General features: G+C 40.8%; 1 protein-coding gene across 1 annotated transcript; it reads left to right on the top strand.

Moving 5' to 3' along the window:
• Nucleotides 1-1950: 1950 nt before the first annotated feature.
• si:dkeyp-68b7.12 (rho GTPase-activating protein 31) lies at nt 1951-22941 on the top strand. Its single transcript, XM_047369526.1, has 14 exons — nt 1951-2016; nt 2579-2920; nt 7558-7660; nt 8693-8837; nt 9187-9269; nt 10453-10560; nt 12348-12466; nt 12538-12706; nt 12911-13008; nt 13286-13357; nt 14138-14905; nt 17264-17484; nt 17605-18152; nt 19851-22941. Exons 2-14 carry the CDS (start codon nt 2833-2835, stop codon nt 21022-21024), a joined length of 3696 nt encoding a protein of 1231 aa, XP_047225482.1. The 5' UTR covers nt 1951-2016; nt 2579-2832; the 3' UTR covers nt 21025-22941.
• Nucleotides 22942-24541: the final 1600 nt, after the last annotated feature.

Consider the following 24541-nt stretch of genomic DNA (forward strand, 5'->3'; position numbering starts at 1 on the left):
ACCATCATACTTTTATGTACCCTAAACTGGACACATATCAAACTTTGTTGCTAACTATTGATTAACTATTACTTAAACATGACCTAATTATTAAGTAAATGTTTTCTGTGGGGGCTGCACTGTGGTGCAATCGGTAGCAGTGTTGCCTAGCAAGCTAGAAGGTCCTGGGTTCAACTCCCAGCTGGGGGTCTTTCTGCATGGAGTTTGCATGTTCTCCGCATGTATATGTGGGTTCTCTCCGGGTACTCCAGCTTCCTCCCACAGTCCAAAAACATGACTCTTAGGTTAATTGGTGTCTCTCAATTGCTCTTAGGTGTGCCTGGTTGTTTGTCCTGTGTGTCTCTGTGTTGTCCTGCGATGGACTGGCGTCCTGTCCGGTGTGAACCCAGCGTCTCACCCGTAAACCACCGGAGATAAGCACCAGCTCCCCTGCGACCTTGTATGGAAGAAGCGGGTATAGAAAATAGATAGATGGATCAAAATCTGTTGTTAACCGTTAGCTAATCATTACTTATCATCACCTAGCCATTAAATAAACGTTCCTTTTACCTTCAAGTGAAGTCACATCAAGGTCTTCTGTTAACCTTTCATTAACCATTACGTCATCTCTAGCTAACAATAGAGGAATATTTTTGTGTCCCCCTGAACTGATCACACATCAAAATCAGTTTATCATTAGTTAACTGCTATTTTATTACATTAAAATCTGTTGCTAACCATTAATTAACCACTAATTTCCAATTACCAAACCAGTACTTGTTTTTGTGTAGTGTCAAGCAAAACTTCACATTTTTAACCATCACTTTATCATTACCTGACTATTAAGAAAACGTTTTGGGTATCCTCAAGTAAAGTCCCACATCAAAATCTGTTGCTAACCATTAGTTAATCAGGAAATAATCATTACCTAACCAGTAATAAATCAATGTGTGTCCTCTAAAGTAATGTCATACATGAACATCTGCTGGTAACCATTTCTTAGTTAAAGAATTTGACTAACTAGCCCCTGACTTTTCCTCATTTCTAACCCTTGCTGCCACCACCATGGACATCTGGCTCGAAGCGCACGCCTCATCTGTAGATCCAGAGACTTTTGTGTCTTTGCCTGCAGCAAATCTGTAAAGGGAAAACAATCATTTACCATTATTGTTTTAATTTAAATCTGATTATCAGGTCAATAACATCTGTATTTATTTCCTCTCCTGAGGAAAATATCTGTTGTCGCTTATCGTAACCCTTATTCCTATTACTGCCACAACCTCAGTGAATACTGAACTTACTGTAGTTCTGTGCTAAAATAACAAAGGCATCCCATAAAAGCATTGACCAAGCATTTAGTCATAGTTGGGTGCTGTTAAGTACGAATTAAGATACGTTTGTCATTGGGTAATGGTAAACCAAGAGTTTGTTTCTGATTAGTTCCACACTAATTTTATGAGTAGGTAACCTTTAAATACCTCCTAGTGTACAACCACTAGAAAGAGGTAATAATTAGTATATAATTAGGTATTGGTGAACTAAGAGTGAGTCCCTGATTAATTCCCTGTTAGTTCCTGTATTTGACTATATTGTTTGGTTCTGGTCCTTTGGATGGTTTGTAGCATTTGTTGTGCATACTGCTGTGTTTATAATGATACTTCTTATTGAAATTGTGACCAAATGTACCTTTGGCACATATAGCAGTTCTGTGTGCACCATTCATTTATATAATCTGGTACAGATTTTTAAACCTGATACAAAAGCTGGAGGTAATAACACATCTGCTTCTTTCTGTCTGGGTGAGTAAATCGCACTGTGCTCGGATGACAAAGGGGCAAACGTTGCTTTTAAAGGGAAATAGATGCAGCATGCAGATACAATGAACTGATTTCCCTACAGAGGCGGAGAAACTGTGGGCCAAATACGCAGAGAAAGCACAAGAGAAGGAGAGACACTCAGGAAGTTGACAGGGGAAGTTTGGTGGTTTTTTTGCGTCATCATTTTATGCTGCTTCTTGTGTGCCGTTGCAGGGTGAAGGTAGGAACACTTGTTTTCGCTTTGTAACTTGTTTATTTCCTTTTGTTTCTAGTTTTAAACTCTTATCTCAAAAGGGACATGTAGATAGGGATGGGATGAGCAATGGGAGGGAGGTAGCAGGTGTCAGGATGGTGGGGAAGGAGGGGGTTGAGTTTGAATTTCTGTCTGAGTTTGTATTTTCAAGCTTGACTTCCGCTGCAGTGAGAACAGGCCCTGCAATGGCCGTGACATGTGTTCAGGAAGGGCGAACAGGGCCAGTTGTGAACACAGCAGTCGGGCCAAAGCTGAGATTGGAGGCTTCAGTTGGTCCACCAGCTCAAAGACTCTTAAAAACTGAGACAGGAGTGATCATTCAGAGGCTTATTTCACTGAATAGAAGAAGTACAGGGACAAGGGTGTGGCCTGTCATTCGAAAAATAAATTGAGTTCATTGGGGGGAAGTGGAAAGCCACATTTGCACACCAAGGATTGAGTGCAGCTTGTTTGATTTTGCCTGTATAGTAATCTGCAACATGAAGCTACAGTTTGCAAAAAGAAAAGGTTTTTATATCTGCTTTTGCAGGGTGAAAGACTAACAGTTTGTCCCAAGACTCCAGCTTTACAATGCGATACACCTCACTCAGGTGGCAAAGTCTCCAGAGGCAGCAGCAGCAGCAGTGCAGTAGAATCCCTGAAATGCACAGCTCCTCCACAAAGTCACTGTCACACTAACAAGGGTTGGTGAGCACATCCAGCGCAGGCAGCCGGCAATCAAAGCTGACAGAGGAGCACCGGAGGCCGCTCTGAATGTGAGGGGGAAACTGAAGACAGGAAGAGATGCGGAGAGTTCGAAGAAAAGGGGTGAACAAAGAGAAGGTGTTTGGATGTGATCTGCTGGAGCATCTCACCACCTCCAATCAGGAGAGTAAGTGGACAATCATCACCCCAAAACACATAACTTTGTTCTTACATATTCTTCTCAGTTTTTTCTGTATTTCCCTCATGACGACACCTCAAACAAATCGCTATGAACCTGAATTTAACGCAGCAGCCACATCTTACTAATTATGACTCTTATCTTCTTCTTAAACTAACATGAGTCTATGGTTATATAAATAATCTTTAAATGTCTTGAATAAAGACGCATATCTGCTTTCTAAAGGTCTGCATTCAGGCATTTGTTTTTTACCCTTCAAACCACAATGTTTCAGCCACACCTGGTTTGAAAAACTGATTGCTTGTAACTATAAAACTGACTACCATTGTTATTTCCATCATTAAACAGAAGGTTTTAGCTTTTTGCCCCAAACAAAAAATAAGACTCTGAATTGACAGCCAGTTCCAGAGGGCCTTGAAACCTTTTTGAATACTTATCAAGGTATTTCATTGGAATCTAATCTGATTAACCGATATGTATTTGTGCAGAACTGTGGTGTGAAAGGAAAATGATACATGCGTTTCTAGAAATAAAGGATTCTAGAAAGCGTTCAGAAATACAAATCTTAAACGTTTGGTATGAATTTGTATTCCCCTTTAGTCTGATACCCCTAAATAAACTTCAGTGCAACAAATTGTTCTGTCAAGGCCTCAGAAATTGAATAGAAAACATTAGTGGCCCAACAGCATCATGAAGACTAAGGAACACAGCAGTTCAGAGAGAAAGAATTTTAAAGCAGGGTTAAAATATAAAATAATTTCCCAAGCTTTGAACATCTCACAAAGCTCTGTTCGATCCACCATCTTAAATGGGAAAAAAAGCATGGCACAACGGCAAATCTACCAATACATGACTGTCCTATTAAACTGATCGGCTGGGCATGGAAAGCATTAAGCACAGAAGCAGCCACGAGTCCCATGGTGTCGGTAGGGTTTCATGAATGGGACCCAAATGCAGACAGTAGGCACCAAGTAAAAATAAAGGGGTTTAATTAATTAGCCAAAAACAGACTAAACGTGTGGCAGAACGTAGATGGACATTGAAACAAAAACATAAGTACACATGATGATCCAGCAATGAGTGAACAGAACAGAGGAGTATATGTAGTGCATGAAACAGGTGAACCAGAATTAAACTAATTGGCAAGGTGCAGGTGGACCGGATGAGGCTGATTATGGGTAAAGACAAGTAAACAAAGCATGGCTCAGCTGAGCAATAAAACAATCTAACCAATGGGAGTTCTACAGAACATAAACTAATCCCCAAAACCTGACATATGGTTACTTTGGAGGAGCTGCTTAGATCCACAGCTCAGGTGGGAGAATCTGTTGAGAGAAAGTCATAGAGTCCCATTTCCTGTGCCAAAAGCAGTGTAGGGATCACACGTGGCATGTGAAAGAATATGCTCTGGTCAGATGGGACCAAAATTGGAACTTTTTGAGCTATAACCAAGACACTGTTTGGTAATAGTAAATGAGCAGAAATTACACAATGCTCTTACTGTTATGTGGACAACTCAAATCACTTTTACACTATGAATCACAATAACCAAAAATATACACACATTCATACACTAGTATGCAGTTTGGTTGGCAACTTGAGGTTCAGTGTCGGACCTAAGGACACATCAACATGTGGTGGGGGGGGGGGAAGCTAGAATCTCACCCTCAACCTTTTAATTTCAAAGCAACTACTCTTCTGGACATTACATCATGGACACACCATTCCCACAGTAAAACATGGGGAAGGCATGTTTTCAGGCAACCTGATAAAGCTCCTGTGACTGTGGGGGTGGGGTGGTAGTTCACCTCCCAACAGGACAACAACCCTAAACATGTAGCCAGTGGTTAAGATCAAAGCAAATATATTTGGAAGAATGGCCCAGTCAAAGTCCAAGCCTAACTCCAATTTAGTATTTGTAGCAAGGGTTTTGCAAAGTGCAATGGACAAACCATTTAAACCCAAATGGTTTGAATTCGATGACTTTTCCAGGGTAATATAAGTATTGAAAAGATAGGTCAACAATGGCAATGCAGCAATTCTGACACTGAGCTGGTAAAGAGTTATGCTTATCATCCCAGGTTAATGCAATATAATGACACAATCCTGTACAGCGGTTGGTCATTCTGGATAAAGTCTGCAAAGTTAATATCATAAATAGCTTTTCCATGTTATAAGAGTCCTCAGAATGTAGCAGATATGATTTTAACACAGCGTTCATTTAGGGCTGGATATCTCTGGTTACAGTTAGACAACATTCAGCCACAGCAACTTTATTTCTACAAAATTATATTTTTGAGACAAAAATAGCTGAAAACCTGTAAAACACGCAACTCAGGTCTGTAAATTGTGCAAAAATGCCATAGCACTGTTACTTCGATTTCATCACAGATTGAAGAAGTTGAATTGCAGTTGTAATGTTTTGCTTCACCCACTTTTTCAGCAGCAGTCAGTATCGTCTGCAGTCTGTCCCAACACAAAATACTTTGTCCAGTGAAGAAACTGGTGGTTCAAGATAACATGCATGTCTACTTTTATATTTTACCAGTTATTGACTTATCTTCTTGCACAGAAATCCAAACTTAATTGATAACATTTTCTTAATTCATAGGGTTTATTAAGACCTTGGTCCACTCTTTGCAGCTATAAGCGCTTCGGCTTTTCTGAGGAGGCCTTCAACAAGTATTAGCAGTGTGTTTATGGTAAATTTCAACCTTTTTGTTTTTTGCACTTGTGAAAAACCAGGCTGAAACAGGAAAGGGCCTTCTCCCAACGGTTTCCACATAGTTGGGAGCATGACATTTTCAAAATCTTTTGATTTGCCGAATCATTAAAAGCTCCTTTCACTGGGACTACTGAGGCCGAGTCATTTCCTGAAAAAATAGACCCACATCATAACCCCTCCTCTACCAAACTTTACACTTGACTCTATGCAGTCAGGCAAGGTCTGTTCTCCTGGCAAAAGCCAAACTAAGACTCATCCACTGCATTTCTAGACAGAGAGGGATGTCACTCCAGAGAACATGTCTCAACTGCTCTTGTCCAGTGGTTGTGAGCAGCTGTTCTGTCATGGAAACCTGTTCTGTGAAGCTTTCTGTGCACTGTTTTGAGCTGATGTGAAGGCCACATGAAATTTAGAGGTCTGTTGCTATTGTCTCTGCAGAAACTTGGTGACTTCTGCGTAACATGTGCCCCAGCGTCTGCTGACCCCGCTCTGTGATTTTATATGGCCTACCACTTTGTTGCTGGGTTGCTGTCATTCCCAATCCCTTCCACTTTGGTATAATATCATACCCCAGCTGTTTGTGGAATAATTAGAATAAAGGGACTTTTAATGATGGGACTTACTGCACAGGTTGCATCATATTACAGTCCCACCTTGTAATTCACTGAGCTTCTGAAGTTGGCCAATTCCTTCACAAATGTTTGCAGAAACAATCTGCATGTCTGTGATGGATTTTATACACATTTGGCCTTGGAAGGGGTTGGAACACCTGAATTCAATGATTAAGAGGTGTGAGCAAATGCTTTTGGCAAAATAGTAATATAGCATTTTGTAGTATTTTGTATATATAGTACTTCAATATGTCATATGGTATTGAACTGGCTTTTAAGCATAGTACATAAATGGTCACTAGGGTTGAGGTTAGGGGCCATTCACTTGAAGTCAGTTGACCCAACCTGTCACCTCTAGAGAAACTGAACTTGGTTAGGGTGTTCAGAAACATCCCAATACCCACCAAGCACCAAGCCTTTCATAAAATGAAAACTGCTGGACATTAAAGCAACTTCCCACATGGAGAAGCTAAAGTCTTTTTGGAGAAAGATTCTAATGTCAGATGAGACAAGCAAGCTATTTGACTACAAGGAGTCGAGAGGAAGCCTTCAAAATCGAACAAGATTAGATAGCTATCAGGCATGGTGTTGGTAGCATCTTGCTACTGGCCTGGTTCGTTTCCAGTGGCATTGCTGAGCTCAACCATATGGATATAATTGAGGCTAAAGTTCCTCCACAGCAATGTAAAAGACTCATTGACCATTACTGGTAACATTTAAACTGAAATCTGAAACATGTGAGAAAAAACAAAAACAGTAAAAATCTGTGAGGAGGCAATTCGCATGACACTATAAGTGGTTGAATAGAAAGCAATTGGACGTCAGACTTGCTTTCCTGTTTTTTGCTTTATAACAGATAATTATAATATTACTAAGACAGGACTGATAATGTACAAGCGTAAACCATCTCTAATTTCTTTCTTCTAAGGACCAAAATTTTATTATAAACTTCCTGATCAAAAGTGCTTCCTATTTTCTGCAGATATTTCAAAGCTTTTTTTGTGCTATTGAAGCTTTTTCAACTACTTAGTACTAGTACTTGTACCTGATCATGACAGCATATTTCTTAAACGTCTGGGGACCTGACACAAGGACCCGGCAGAAGCAGCTTGCTTTAGCTCATCATCTTATATGATCTGGTTTGATGTATAAATTCCCACATTACAATCCAACACATGTAGGATGAATTAATTGTAGTCTAACATCTATTTCATACATCTAGTGAATACAAAAGAAGCATTTGCCTTTAATTCTAGTATTGCTTTAATAATTAGAGTGATTCCCTACAGTTCCTCTGGTGTTACGATCCTGCAGTGAGTTTGTGGAGCAACATGGAATCGTGGATGGAATCTATCGGCTGTCCGGAGTGTCTTCCAACATCCAGAAACTAAGGTTAGTGTGCTAGCCTCCCCCCCCAAACAGTCATGGGAAAATAGGAAAACCTAAGTACACCCTTGTTGCTTCCGTTATTTAAATGCACCTGATTAACTGATCATCATCATCATCAGTATGTTGGTGTGTGTTAGCACAATGTCAATGTGGAAAGACATCTACAATGACCTTAAAGAAGCAATTGCTGCCTCTCATCAATCTGTGAGAGGTTATAAGGCCATTCATTTCTAAACAATCTGAATCCATCATTATACAGTGATAAAAGTTATTTCCAAGACGAAATCAGTTAAGACAGCAGTCAGCCTTCCCAGTAGTGGATGTCAGAGTAAATTCACCAAAAGGTCAGAGTATGCAATGCCAAAAAAGTCCGAAAACTTCAAAAACCCAAGAGCTCCATCTCATGCTCTTCAGGCCTCAGTTAGCATATTAATAGTAGAATTTGTGACAGGGCAGCTAGAAAAGGCTCTGGTTGGAAGGCTTGTTTGGAAAGGTCAAGCACAGTGGCAGAGGGTTGATGATTTGGGCTTATATTACAGCACCAGACCTGGGGACCTTGCAGTCAATGAGTTGACCAGTAACTCCTTAACTGTAAGCCAAAGGATTATAAAGACAAATTTAAGGCCTAGCTTGGGCGCAACTAGGTCATTAGTAGGGCAACGATCCTAAACACTGCACAAAGTTTACTAAACAATGACTTAAAAAGGAAAGAAGCAGGGTGCTTCAATGACCCAGTCAAAGTCTAGACCTGAACCTGATGAAATGCTGTGGTGGGACCTGAAGAGAACTGTGCAGAAACCAGTGCCTGATGTTCAATAAATTAAAGTAATGTTATGAAAAAGAGTGGGCCAAAGTTTCACAACAGTGATATGAAAAGTCAGACAAAATGACTGTCTCAAGTTACTGCTGCAAAGAGTGATTCTATATTCTATACTGTACGTTTTTCCAATGACTGTATTTGAAAATGAGCTGAGATCTTAACTAGATTTGTTTGTGAAAATAGTACAAAGTGAATCTTTGTTTCCATAAAACCAGGGGTGAGTTCGAGAGTGACGGGAGTCCAGATCTGAACAAAGATGTGTACCTGCAGGATATCCACTGCGTCAGCTCTTTGTGCAAAGCTTATTTCAGAGAGCTGCCCAACCCTCTGCTCACATACCAGCTGTATGACAAGTTTGCTGTGAGTATCTATGATGCTGCTCTCTGAACTTGCATGATCCCTTTAATCCCCTTCCTATGAGGTAAAATACAGAGCCTGATCTGATTGGGCTGAAACATTTAGTTCTTATACTAATTCATACATTTGCTCTCGAAAGAAATTGTATTTTTCATGGAAAAAGAAATACGTATCTTACTGTTCCATAAGTGTGCTGATATGGTGATCCCATGTCTTAATTTTAGTCTTTTTTCTGTGAAAATTAAAAAACAATATACAAGGTTTTTAAGGAGATTATATATGCTGGCTGACAGTGGAGAAGGTCAATTGAATAAGAAATGGAAAATGTTAACAATGCACTGATTTCTTGCAGGAGGCAGTGGCCATCCAGCTGGAGGAGGAGAGGCTGGTAAAAATCAAGGATGTGCTGAAGGAACTGCCAGATCCTCATTACAGGTAGAGTTGCCTGTGGCACAGTGAGAGCCTCTGAAACGGAGAGCCGAATATTTGCTAACGTTCTGGCAGATGAAAAGTCAGCTAGTATATAAAATAGAAAGTCTTGATATTACAGACTGGTATGCAGTTGGTGTTACAAAATTACACCGATTAATGGAATTAAAACACATTTTTCATAATTCTAAATGTATATCTGAACTGATATGTGTTGACAAAATTGTAATTGCCTCAAGTCTCAGGAGGTTTTTTGCAGTAGGAAATATCCTTTGACAAAATGTCCAGAGCAAACATTTTATTAAACAAAAAATCCAACCAAATTTCCAATCAGTTCTGAACTTTCCACATTTTAAGCTTTGGAACATAATACAATCAAAAGTCTTGCCTTTTCCAGTTAATTTCCATATGCTCATTATTGCTAGACAGGTGCTGCCTAATGAGTTCATTTCTTAACGTTTAGCATCTTAGTTTATTCTTGTGTTCTGTTCCCTGTGTATTCTGTTCTTTCTTTGTATCTCTGTTCAGCAATATTCATGTTCATTAGTCTCCCTTCCACTGCGTCCCTGCTTACCTTCTACCTCCCCTCCTCCACATTGTCTTCTGATTTACACACCAGCTCTAATGTCATTTTCCACTCCTCCCTCAGCATATAACCTTTGGTTCTCATTGCAGTTGGATTCTTCCATTTGTCTTTAATGTACCACGTTGCCTTCCATGTGCCTGTTTTCCTTCATGCTCATTGTGCCATAGAGATGAAAAATAAAAATAAAAATGTTAATATTTAATGATATAGTAAAAACCACATCATTGGGACAAAAGTGTTTGATTTTAAAGCAGGCAAAACGCTATTTATTTATTTATGTATTTGTCATTTTCACTATATGGCAAAGATACTGTAAGCCATCAGACCTACTAATGTGGTTGAAGATAGATTATCAGAGGGTTAGTTTGTACTTGCACTAATTACGAATTCAGACTTCTGGTTTAATTTAGATTAAAAAATTTTTTTACAGCTGAATAGCATCAGAACTTAGCAAATCTCATCCCTGTTAAAAAATTCAAATGACACCATGGATTCATATACATGAAATAAACAGAGACATGACTCCTGTTTAAAGATAATTGTTCCTTAGTGATGTATTTATAAATATATATGATCACAAATTGTTAAATATCTGTGTTGCAGGACTCTGGAGTTTCTGATGCGTCATCTTGTCAGGATGGCTTCATATTCCTCAGAGACCAACATGCATGCTCGCAACCTGGCTATCGTCTGGGCCCCCAACTTGCTCAGGTGGGCTATTGTCAGGCTCAGCGTGTTTTATATCTGCTTTGTCACTTAACACTGGCTTTTTGCTGAGCGTTCTCGCTTTCAGTTTGTAGAACAAATGAATCGATGAGAGAATCAGAGGTTGCTCAACCTGTGCTATTATTCAGGCCTGTCATTCTCCCTGCAGTAGACAGCAGTCAGAATAATCTTAGTTTCATTGGGAAAACTTCAGTTCATTCTGGGGTATCCCAAAGCATTCTCAGATTTGGAAGAATTTATAGTCCATCCAGCGAGTTCTGGGTCTGCCCCGGGCTCTCCTACCAGTGGGACATGTCCTGAAAACCTTGAAAGTGAGGTATCTTGACCACCTCACCAATGCACCTCACCAAGTGCACCTGAGTGGTTTGAGGTCAAATGTGAATTAGGATGAGAGTCAGTTCCTCTAAGACAAAGGCCATGATTTTCAACCAGGAAAGTGTGGATTGCACCCTCCAGGTTGGGAGTTGGTGTTTGCCACAATTGGAGAAGTTTCAGTATCTTGTTTCTACATGATGGTAGCATGGAGCAGAAGATGAATTAACATATTAGGGTTTCGTCTGCAGTAATGTGGACGTTACTCCAAGACTCGATTTATCGGTCTGTCTACGTTCTAGCCCTCACCTATGGTCATGAGATATGAATCCTGAAAGAAATAAGCTTCCTGTGTAGGGTAGCCAGAAGCAGCATTAGTGATAAGATGTGGAGCTCCGTCATCTGGGGACCTCTGGTATTTCAGGACTTCAGCTACTCCTTTAGATTGAAAGGAGTCAACTGCTGTGGTTCAGACAGCTGTGATTCACTATTTGTAGAAACTGTGAAAAATGCTCATTGAAGAGTCATGCTGAAATCAATCAAACCAGGATCTATTTAAAAACTGATTCTTTGCATCTAAAACAACTTCAATAAAAAAAATAAAAATAAAACAATAACAGCAAACATCCAACCACACTAATCCAGGGCCCTGAACAGGATTAGGCAGGCAAAAGGGAATTGTGTAAACTTTGAAATTGAAAATTTTGCAAGGGAATTCCATTGGAATATTATAATTTATGGGAATTAGAATTGGGAGTAATTTAAAAAAGATATATCACATCCAAAGATAAATTATAACATTTTGGTCTGTCATAGAAAGACATCTATGAAAAAAACACCATTCAAAACCATTACAATTAAAATGATTTATTTCAAAGTAGAAATGTATCAGGTTTTAACTATTTTATTCAACATTTAGTTGTTTCATTCATCTTCAAAATCGGGATTGCTGAATAAAATTATATTTAAAATTCCTCCTTCAGCCTCTAACTAAGTACAATGGAACATGTAAATAAATGCTCATGGGCCAAAAATAGAGCTTAAATGGTCCAGGGTTGTACAAATCCTCTGCATGGGCTGGAGGAATACACAGTGCATGTAGGGGGTGTGGCCTCAATCTCCCTGTATTAAGCTGTGTGCTATGTGCACACATATTCTTAAGTGTACTTGGATGCTATAGATCTTTTTTCCCAACTTTATTTAAGATCCCTGGCAGGAGATAACCTTCAATGTTTTATATTCCAGGTTTATTCTGTTCCCATAAATCTCAGTTAGTGGTAATCAAAGGTTTATTAATAGATCTTACATTATTTTCCTTTGAAATCTTTCCTTTATCATTTCTTTCTTCATTGTACCCTTTGTCTAAATTCTCCTGTCTTGTGTTTTTAACATGAATTTATTTCATTTCCTTGCTCCGTTTTCCTTCCAAAATTCACATATTTATTGATCTGCATGATAAGGTCCAAGGACATCGAGGCCTCTGGGTTCAACGGTACAGCAGCTTTCATGGAAGTCCGGGTCCAGTCCATCGTGGTGGAGTTCATCCTCACTCACGTCCCTCAGCTGTTTCCTCTTGAAGGTCTGAACAAAAACTCATACACTTTCCCACATTCAGACCCTTGCTTTATCTCTTCATTCTGCGTTCTTCAGGTGCACCAACAGAGAGAAGGAAGTCCCTCCCCTCCCCGTCTGCGCTGCCCAATCAGGATCTTGTGTTCTTTAGGTCCTCTGGTTCTCAGCCTAACTTTGGGAACATCAGTCCAGGAGATGGCCCCCTCGCGATAAGACCCTATCACGCAATCATTGAAGGCACAGACAAGTGAGGAGATTGAGCCATTAGCTAAAATATTAATACAGAGCCGACACCATGCACAGATTTACAGATGGTTAAACTTATTCAAGGCCACATGCATGTGAATGGTTTTCATAAATACAGGGTGTGCTGACATTTTAATAGCTTTGGATGAAATTTAAGACATTTCACCTTTGAACTGTGTTCACAAAATTGTGCCTTCTTTTTTAGGAGGAAAGGATCTCTTAAAGGCAGGAAGTGGATGTCCATTTTTAACATTGGGGGAAAATTTCCAGACCCACGACGGAAACACAAGCATTCTAGCAAGGGTATGAAATCCTGTCGGAGAGATTTAACTTCTCTGTTCTTTCGTAGTTTTTCCTCAGAAATGTGTTATTTTTATCCACTCCACATGAGCTAATTAAAAAAAAAATCAGTTTGGTCTTACTTTTTGTAAACTGGTAATATCTGAAAATAATTTAAATAAACATTAAACGATTAGGTTATATGGTAATCTTTACATGCATTTAAAGGCTCTGTACGAGGGCCTTCATGGCTTCTTCGTTTTCTCCTTTACAAAGTTGTCACTGTGGTTTGTACTTTCAGAAAAACAGAGAACGTCTTTAAGACCTGCCAGAAGCATGGACTCCCTAAGCACACAGATCTACCCAAACGAAGGTGTTATGTTCTCCAATATTTTTTAAAACTGTTTCAATGACCAAATGACGTTCTTAAGATGCAGAAATATTGGCAAAGCAAATGTTTTTTAAAATATGTATCAAAAAGTGGAAACAGTCAAAACATTTTCTTAAAGCTTTTGTGGTACAAGTTACATTTATTCATTAGTAGCTGGACAGGAAGAAGGGTAGAGAAAGAAGAAGAAAGCATGCAGCAAATTGCCCAGAGCTAGGAATTGAACCGGGGATAACTATGTTGAAGACTGTAGCTTCTGCCTATGGTCCGACCGCTCTACCACTGAGCCATAGGGCGCCCCACAGTTGAAGCAGTTTGAATAGCCGAAGCTGAAACAGAAACAGAAAACTGTAGAAGAATCTGAAGTCAAAGCAGACAAACATGACAGATAATAGTCGATAGAAGAAGTTCAATCCACCAACAGAGTTAAGAAGTTAAAGTGGAGAGCTCGAGAAGCACGAGTGAAAAACAACCAGGTGCCTGAAATACACCCACAGAGAGCTGTGTCTTTTATGACGATGATGCTGTCTCTGCAGAGAAGGTTTCATCAGTTTCTATAGACTACGCAGCAATTTACACCAAAGCACGTTGGTAATCTGGAAGAACTGGAACACCTAGCAAGATAACAGATTGGTTTTGCTTGATTTTAGTTAATTTGCCTCACAAACAAAAGTGTTGGTGGCACATTGAAAAATACCCGATTACAGCAGCTGAACAATATCCAACAATTTTATCCACTGTTTTAAACTGTTTCTTGCATTTCAGGTTCCAGGCGTTCTGGGCCCCGTCCTCCATCCACCAACTTGTCACCTGTTGTCACCTCCTCCCCTCAGTCTTGCACAGACACCACAGTATCTGCTGGTGGATTAGGTAGCAGTGAATATGCCGTGACCTACCGCAGAGGAACAGGCTTAGTGAGCGGAGGTGTGAGCGGAGGTGTAGGAACCCAGGGTACCTACACAGCTCTGGACCCAGATGCCTTAGGGATACCAGGGAGCGAGGGTGTTCAGTCCAGGTCCCCAGGACTCTCCAACAAAGCTAGAAGAGCTGCCATGCACATCACTGGCCCCACCATAGTCACCGTGCCACTACATATCACCTCTAACCTTGCGTTAGGGGTGCTTCAAGGGGGTGGCGGAGACAGGGTCATCCTCCGTGGAAGAGACAAGGACGGAGGGGACAAGCAGGATGGGAAGGAGGCGAGGGGGAAGATTGAGATTAAGGAACCAAAAGGAATGGAATGGAATGTGGAAGACATAAATGTTGGGCAAAATGACAAGACTCAAAATGAAACAGAAGATTTGGACACGGAAGGGAATAAAGGGGTAGCAGGAGACATTGGGGAGGAGAAGAATGACGGAGAAGAAGAGAAAGAAGACAAGGAGCTAAGAAAAGATTGTGGACACAAGGAGGAGACACAGATCGGAGGCCAACATGTGCCCAGGGAGAAACGAACTAAAAGCCTCAACTCTATCACAGAGGAAGTTAATCATGAAAACACTGAAAATGACGATCAAGACAGTGAATACATGGGTAAGTATAAAAAATTCATAACCATTATTACCTTTAAGATAAACAACTACACTGAATGAAGGCAAACCTTTGAACGTATTTCACACCTGAAGCCCACCGCTTCCAAACAAGTCCTGTTCCAACACGGGCTGAAAAGTCACTCATCAGGGAAGAACCCATTATTCCTAAAAGCAACAAGGTTTGCAAATGTACTCAGAGACATAGACCTACATTTATGGAGACATGTCCTTTGATCTGATTGACGAAAATACTTAAGAATTAATTTTCATAATCCTAACTGACTGAAAACAGGAAAAGTTTAATCTGATTTAATGTGAAACAGAGAGAAAAAACGGTGCTATGAATTTTTTATGGATTATATGTAAGTATCTGGGTTTAGCTGTACAGGTCCTTCTCAAAAAATTAGCATATTGTGATAAAGTTCATTATTTTCTATAATGTAATGATGAAAATTTAACATTCATATATTTTAGATTCATTGCACACTAACTGAAATATTTCAGGTCTTTTATTGTCTTAATACGGATGATTTTGGCATACAGCTCATGAAAACCCAAAATTCCTATCTCACAAAATTAGCATATTTCATCCGACCAATAAAAGAAAAGTGTTTTTAATACAAAAAACATCAACCTTCAAATAATCATGTACAGTTATGCACTCAATACTTGGTCGGGAATCCTTTGGCAGAAATGACTGCTTCAATGCGGCGTGGCATGGAGGCAATCAACCTGTGGCACTGCTGAGGTCTTATGGAGGCCCAGGATGCTTCGATAGCGGCCTTTAGCTCATCCAGAGTGTTGGGTCTTGAGTCTCTCAACGTTCTCTTCACAATATCCCACAGATTCTCTATGGGGTTCAGGTCAGGAGAGTTGGCAGGCCAATTGAGCACAGTGATACCATGGTCAGTAAACCATTTACCAGTGGTTTTGGCACTGTGAGCAGGTGCCAGGTCGTGCTGAAAAATGAAATCTTCATCTCCATAAAGCTTTTCAGCAGATGGAAGCATGAAGTGCTCCAAAATCTCCTGATAGCTAGCTGCATTGACCCTGCCCTTGATAAAACACAGTGGACCAACACCAGCAGCTGACACGGCAACCCAGACCATCACTGACTGTGGGTACTTGACACTGGACTTCTGGCATTTTGGCATTTCCTTCTCCCCAGTCTTCCTCCAGACTCTGGCACCTTGATTTCCGAATGACATGCAGAATTTGCTTTCATCCGAAAAAAGTACTTTGGACCACTGAGCAACAGTCCAGTGCTGCTTCTCTGTAGCCCAGGTCTGGGGAATGCGGCACCTGTAGCCCATTTCCTGCACACGCCTGTGCACGGTGGCTCTGGATGTTTCTACTCCAGACTCAGTCCACTGCTTCCGCAGGTCCCCCAAGGTCTGGAATCGGCCCTTTTCCACAATCTTCCTCAGGGTCCGGTCACCTCTTCTCGTTGTGCAGCGTTTTCTGCCACACTTTTTCCTTCCCACAGACTTCCCACTGAGGTGCCTTGATACAGCACTCTGGGAACAGCCTATTTGTTCAGAAATTTCTTTCTGTGTCTTACCCTCTTGCTTGAGGGTGTCAATAGTGGCCTTCTGGACAGCAGTCAGGTCGGCAGTCTTACCCATGATTGGGGTTTTGAGTGATGAACCAGGCTGGGAGTTTTAAAGGCCTCAGGAATCTTTTGCAGGTGTTTAGAGTTAACTCGTTGATTCAGATGATTAGGTTCATAGCTCGTTTAGAGACCCTTTTAATGATATGCTAATTTTGTGAGATAGGAATTTTGGGTTTTCATGAGCTGTATGCCAAAATCATCCGTATTAAGACAATAAAAGACCTGAAATATTTCAGTTAGTGTGCAATGAATCTAAAATATATGAATGTTAAATTTTCATCATGACATTATGGAAAATAATGAACTTTATCACAATATGCTAATATTTTGAGAAGGACCTGTATATAAGTCTGCACATGTGAGAGCTGATTATAATGTTCAGTTTTGAGATGACAGTGTTTTAATGTAATCAGTAAAAAAATTGGGTCCTGCCCCAGCCCTGGTTTAGCACCGGTCCAGATCAAATTTAGTAGAAAAACTCTCAGTAAAGACTGTCCTGAACTGTTACCAATACGTAAATGTGGTAATAAGTAATACTCTGACAAAAAATAAAGTAATGTAAAAGTAAATAAGTTGGTAGACAGCTACAGAATAGAATCAGAGGCTGTCACTGGTTCCAAGTAATTTCCATAATTTCCACCAATTTTCTTGTAGACCATGTCAATAAAAATATCATAAATATGTTTTATAAACAACGTCCAACACTAGAAGCCCATAATTCTGACCCTGACTGTATTTTATTCACAGAAATGAAAGGACCAGAGCTGACCCATCACCAGGTAGCAGCAGCCTTCTCAGAGCAGGAAGATGATAGTGTTTCTGATTCTAATCTGTTTCTAAACTCAACTGAAGTGGAGGAAGAGGAGGATGACCACAAGCTGTCCGGCTACATTGAAGACAACTTTGAATTCCTGGACCAAATGGATTGTAGTGTTATGGACCACATGGACTGCAGTGTGTCCTATCAGGTGAGATTTGTTTTATTGTCTGTCTGGAGGAGGTTCGAAGGTGTCACATATTTAATAAATCATGTCAAATGAGGATCCAGCGCTTAAGATTTTAAGGATTTTTGTCATTTTACCCTCTAGGTTAATGAGTTCTCTGTTGAGCCTCCTGGTCACTCTGATGATGAGTATGAAATCATGCTTCATGCTGAAAGACCCACTCAGAGTGTGACCGGGTCAAATCCACACAGACCACTCAGCCTAGACATGCACAATCGACACACTAAATCCCTCAGCTTGCCCTACATGACGTCACCCATAGATGGACCAAAGGAAAACTCCAGCTCTGATGAACAAGTTTCAGAAGACGACGGCGAGAGGGACGATTACAGCAGTGATGAAGATGAGAGCATGTTTGTTAAGAGCCTACCATCGGACCTTTTTCTAAACACTTTGCCAAGACTTGAAACAGACAGTGAAGGCTATCCCAGTCCAGACAGGGATCTAGATGAGTTACAGATATTGGAAGAAAAGAGCTGCAAAGCATTAGATGTTGAACTATCTGTTTGTAAAGAACCAACTAAGCATGTGCAAGAGAAATCTGGGAATGAAGAAGAAAATCAAAATGCAAAAATGGTGGAAGAGGATGAAGTTCATCATGGAGAAGATGAGCTCAAAAAGGATGAACAGAGGTAAAAAGCTAACATTTTGCTCATGAAAGTGTAATTTCAATTCATTATAAAATACATTTAAAGCCACTCTAACCGTTACTTAATATGTAGGTTTTTCATGTAAATGGAGATCCTACAAATAGCACCAAACATGAGTTAAAAATAAAGTTACCAATTCTCAGATAAATATAATAAAAGATTAAGCAGATATGAGCAGAAAGATTGTGTTTTTCAGAAGTGTTGGTGGAGTTGAAGTGAGAGGGATTTTTAAGTTTCAAATTCTTGAGCTTTGCACTTGGACCTTTTGGATTAGCTGAGATTTCCCTGCAGGAACTGGATGGATGCTTATTTTCCTTGCAGGTTTCTTGTCAGATACAGGGAGGATGTCACACCCAGAAGCTGTAAAAACTTTGGGATTTGATAATTGTTGTAGCCAGAGACCAGACTAACAACTCTGGGTGTTTGTTTCATGTTTCACGTATGGAATTTATATCATGGAGCAACATGGGAAGGACATGCAGAATACTTTCTGCATATGAAATGTTTTCACATGTGGGCATTATATTGCTTAGTAACATTTGAACATTTTATCAATGTTTTCCTGCTTCTGTATCACATATGGACACTTCTCCACATGTAGAACAGGTTTTGCTCATGTTACACATTTTGCTATGATTACCACATGTGGGGTTTTTATTGATTTGTCCAGCGTAAATCTTGACTTTTGAAAACAAATAAAACACACTATCAAATAAAGCTGCAATGTTTTACTCCCAGAAAACTCTTTACCCGTGCATAGTCCTTTCAGCCAGTTTGTTTTCCACATGCCTGAACAATCTATACCTAATGATGCAAATTTTGGACGGCTTGACTTTGCTCTGCAATACTCCTCAGTTTGTTCTGTTACAGCTTAGTGATCCCTTTTATAAAACATTAAATTATGCAGCCCAACACCAATCTCCTCAAAGCCGCCTGTAGACTTTGCATCATGCTTTGACTAAATTCTGCAGCAGCATTTTTCAGCGTAAAACAAAGTGTAAAAACAGCAGCTGCTTATTTATTTTAGAAATTAAAAATTGAAGAATTTGAACCACATCAAACGATCTAATTTAGCCTGAACATTATTGTTTTTCTTTTGGCTAAATTAGCACAGAAAAATAGGCTCGAACTACATTTCTGACCTAAAATAGGCATTAAAAAGATGGACATTCAATGTTAGGAGGGAAGGAATTTATAGTTCTGGGCAACCTGAGACGCAAACTTGACTCTAATTGAAAGTGTTCCATACCAAGAACACTTTCTTCCACATTTGCTGAGTTTCCTACATGGCTTGTGGCAAACAATGGCTTTTTTACTTTCCCCTTTAAAAAGGACACATTTGTGGGCTGCATAAATAAAAGGTTTTCTGTCAACATATTCTCTCACCTGAGCTGTGAATCTCTGCAGCTCCTCCAGAGTACTCCTGGGTTTTTCTTTGGTTAATTCTCTCCTTCTCACTTTAGATGGAAAGCCATTTTTTGCCATGCTCTTTATTTATACTGCCTTTACATCACACACAGCTGTTTTCTGAGTGCATCTACATGCTACGTTGTATATCCCAATAAAGTGCATTGAAGTTTGCAATTTTAATTTGAATAAATGTGAAAAGATTTCTTTACCAAGTCACTGTACTTAACTTCTAACAAAGATGTCTGAACTGCCTTTTTTCTGTCATTTCAGGACACCAACAGATGAATCTCCGAGGGGCACAGAAGACAGTCAAGGTGAAAAATGTCTAATTTCAGAAGCATCAACAAGCTCCAGTGAGGAACTTGAGCTGCCAAGCATTGAAGACAATCAGGAAACCAACAATTTGACTGGAACAACGTTTGAGGATGGAAATGAGTTTCTAAAGGAGTCTGGAGATGCTTCTCTTCTTGAAACACAACACCCTGAAAGGTGTCCCAGAGAGGATGTGACAAAAAGAGACGACACATGTGAACAATCTGCTTTGGAAGAACCTGAACCTGACGGTGGAGAAGGACCAATCGACAGAAAAGACAATGAGGAGGACAATGGAAACAGTAGGACAAAAAGTGACATTTGGAGTGAGCTTCAGGATGTTGTATGTGAAGTAATTGAGGATGAGGAGAGTGAGCAGTCTGAGAGGAATGCAGCCGCAGAGGGTGATGTAGAAGAAGATGGAGAAGCAGAGGACCAAGATGTGACAAACAAGACAGAAGCTGGAGTGAAGGAATATGAGTTATTTCAGACTCCAAATGTGGGGAAACCCAAGGATGAAGCAATGGGGGAAGAGAGGAATGAGCACGAGTTTAACCAAGAAATTCAGCACCACGACAGAGAAGAAGTGGCTTCCGAAGAAACAGAAAAAGAGAAGGAGGACACAGACAGAGCAAAAAGCAGAACACAACAGAGCGCTGATAAACAGCCGGTGATCTCATCTAATATTAGGGACTTAATAGAAGGAAGGAAGTCTGCGAATGGTGACAGCAACTCAGGAGGTGTTGGGAGGAAGCTGGTCATCTCCAAGCAGCCTAAGGTTTACCAGGTCAAAGCTGTGCCGGTTGTACCCCCAAAGCCCCAGCACTGCAAAATCACCGCCCTGACCCTCCGTCAGCAGCAGCAGCAGAGAGACAGGAAAGACAAAACCCTGAAGGCCCTTGCTGAGCAGGAACGAGACGGAGAGGGGGACAGTGAGGTTGCTGAGAAAAAGGAGAGGCCATCCATGCTCAGGGAGAAGAGGAGGGACGGGCTCGAAGGGGCTGCGAGGGACGCGAACAGGAACAGCCCACTCAGCATGTGCTTTGATGAGGCCGTAGCCATTGCAACCCAGAGGCGAGAGAAAGAGCGAGGGCGAGAAGGAGAGGCAGATCCAGAAGGACTGGGAAAGTGAAGAGCAGTAAGGGCGATACTTTAGTTTCAGCACCCAGTGATGCAGCTGCACATGAGGTTCAGGAGGCTCTGTGCCCTGATTTATTTGTAAGAGTGCTGGCATTGCTATAGTAAAACTTTGTTGTAATATAATTTTATGATTGGTGACATTTTTGTCATCATTGTTAATATTTAGTTTTATTGGTTTACAGGCATCCTTGTGGTTTTATTGTCCTTAAAACAAAAACTGCCACCCCCAGGAAGGATGTGTAAAAAGCCTTGAAACAATGCCAGTGTGTTTTAGTTGTATAGCCTAAAATACTTCAGTCAGTTTATTGTTTTAGTGAAAGATATACCCTTAATTTTTCACAAAATCATTGAAATTATTGGCTCCCCTGCTGTTAATACGTTAAACAGACCTCTTTGCCAGTACATACCTTGTAACATTCCAAGGGTTAAAGCACACAGAGAGAGATTTAGGTCTTTGAAGTTAGGTGAACAATGTCTGTGATTTATTTACAATCATTACCCTGTTGAAGGAGACAGTGTTCACTCATTTTCAGTTTTATGACAGATGCTGTTAGATTTTTTTTAAATGTCCTGGTATTTCAAAGAGTTAGTTTATTCCTGCACTCTAACAAGGTTCCCAAAGCCTATAGAGGAGAAATAGTTCCACAGCGTCACAGATCCTCCACCGAACTTAACATAAGATACTTTTCATTTATTTATTTATCCTGTTTCATGCCAAAATCACCTGGAGTGTTTGTTATTATAGAACTCAAACATAATCTCATGAGATCAAAGCTCAAATATTCAGTCAAAATCCTTTTTGAGTTTTTTGCAAACAGCAGTCATTTCCACTTGCGATGGTAGGAGAGAAAAGCTTTTTCCAGTTGATAGAGTCTAATGGTTGTTGTGGCGACTTGGTGACCCCCAAGATGCCGCTCTTCGGAGGTTTTTTCCTCTACTTTACCATCTTCCTCACTGTGCGTCGTAGCAACATAACTGTTTGTTACGGTCCCAGCTGTTCAATTATAGCTCTGACTCTATGGGGAAGTTGCAGTAATTAGCTAGTTTCTCATTTGAAGATCAACTTCCCTAATTTGAAAGATATGTTATGTTGTTTTTTTATGTTGAAGAACAGCTAAGAGAAATACGCCTCTGTGTCATACCCCAGAAATACAATAAAATTACAAGTTCTCAGACACTAGGAAAAACTTAGAAACGCAGAAGATTAATAAAAAAATTATTCAGTTTCATTTATGTTATAGAAATTGTTAATGTGATTTTGTAAAAACAATTATTTCTAACCTGAGAGTTGTTCCCCACTGAATAAATGTACTCGAATAATTTTAAATTTTTTCTTTATTTTCTATTGTGAGATTATGGCACTGCAATTAAAGATGAACATAATTTAAGGCTTTTTACACATCTCTACCTGTTTTGTTTTTCTCTTGGATTTTTAATGTGCATCTTTTAGACACAAATTAAATAAGAGGCATTAGGTTTTGGTGGCCATGGGATGATCTGGCCAGATTTAGTATATTATAATTACATTTAGTTCATTATATTCTAATTCCAGGGTTGTGCATCATAGAGTTATTGATAGAGTGCTTTAATAACTCTGCCTGGAATAAATAAAACATAAAATAAAAGCAAATCCTGAGGTGAAATGGAGTATTTACTGCTGCTCCAACACACATCATACAGATAAACAGCCTTTATAAATACTTTTTCTGCATTTCACTTTGTTTACCTGTATTTGGATTCTCAAGATCTGAAGATTAGTCTTGAAACTGGCTCCATAGCACTTACTGTTTGCACTTGTTATCTATGGAAAAGTTATACACAAAGTTTATGTACATAAATAGTTTGTCTGAAATTGATTGATTGACACATCTGTTTTGAGGCTGAAGAATAAAGAGCATTGTGAAATGAAGTAGTGTTTATTACATTATATTGTTGTTAGACCACACCAGCTGTTAGATTATCTTGTGTTGCAAGAAAACAGAAAACATATTTTGGTTTGGACTTTTTTTCTAATTTCTTAATTTGTAATAACGCAGTTGTAGCTACTCTTTGGTGGAAAATGTTTTGTGCAGAAAATACAAAATGGAGTTAAAACATATATCAGGTTGTTTTCAGTGTGCTGATATTATTAAACTTAGATGAATTAACTGCAGTTGAATAATATAGCAGACTATATTTTTTCCAGGAATGTTTGCATAACATTGATGTCTTAATGTTTGAGTGCCCGAATGATCCTGGAGGCTATGTTGTCTGGGGCTTAAATGCCCCTGGTAGGGTCTCCCATGGCAAACAGGCTCTAGGTGACGGGTCAGACAAAGAGCGGTTCAAGAATCCCTCATGAGGACTATACGATCGAGGCACGTGACGTCGCCCTGTATGGTGGAGCCGGGGTCCCACCCTGGAGCCAGACCTGGGGTCGGGACCCGTCAGAGAGCGCCTGGTGGCTGGGTTGCTCTTCGCGGGACCCGGCCGGGCCAAGCCCGAAGGAGAGACGAAAGGCCATCCCCCAGTGGGCCCACCACCTGCAGGGGGAACTATGAGGGACCGGTGCAAAGAGGATTGGGCGGCAGACGACGGTGGAGACCTTGGCGGCCCGATCCCCAGATGCTTAGGCTGGCTCTAGGGACGTGGAATGTCACCTCACTGGGGGGGAAGGAGCATGAGCTTTTGTGGGAGGTCGAGAGATATCGACTAGAAATAGTCGGGCTCACCTCCACGCACAGCGTGGGCTCTGGAACCCATCTCATTGAGAGGGGCTGGACTCTCTTCTACTATGGAGTGGCCCACGGGGAGAGGTGGCGGGCTGGGGTGGGTTTGCTTGTTTCACTCCAGCTCAGCTGTCTCGTGTTGGGGTTTACTCCAGTGGATGAGAAGGTCGCATCCCTGCGCCTTTGGGTTGGGGACAGGTCTCTGACTGTTGTTTCGGCCTACGGGCCGGGTGGTAGTGCAGAGTACCCGGTCTTCTTGGCGTACCTGTCGGGAGTGCTGGATAGTGCCCCTCCCGGGGACTCCATTATTCTGCTGGGGAACTTCAACGCCCACGTGGGAAACGACAGTGACACCTGGAGAGGCGTGATCGGGAGGAATGGCTTCCCCAATCTGAATCCGAGTGGTGTTTCGTTATTGGACTTCTGTGCTAGTCATGGATTGTCCATAATGAACACCATGTTCAAGCATAAGGGTGTCCATTAGTGCACTTGGCACCAAGACACCGGAGGCAGGAGGTCGGTGATCGACTTTGCTGTCGTATCGCCAGAGCTTCGGCCGCATGTTTTGGACACTCGGGTGAAGAGAGGGGCTGAGCTGTCCACTGATCACCACCTGCCAGGGATGTATTCAACTCTCACCTCCGGGAGACTGGGGTGGTGGTCCCCCTTCATAAGAAGGGTGACCGGAGGGTGTGTTCCAACTACAGGGGGATCACACTCCTCAGCCTCCCTGGTACGGCCTACGCCAGGGTATTGGAGAGGAGAGTCCGGCCGATAGTCGAACCTCGGCTTCAGGAGGAG

This window comes from Girardinichthys multiradiatus, chromosome 6 (assembly GCF_021462225.1).
Source record: "Girardinichthys multiradiatus isolate DD_20200921_A chromosome 6, DD_fGirMul_XY1, whole genome shotgun sequence".
Lineage (NCBI taxonomy): Eukaryota > Metazoa > Chordata > Actinopteri > Cyprinodontiformes > Goodeidae > Girardinichthys > Girardinichthys multiradiatus.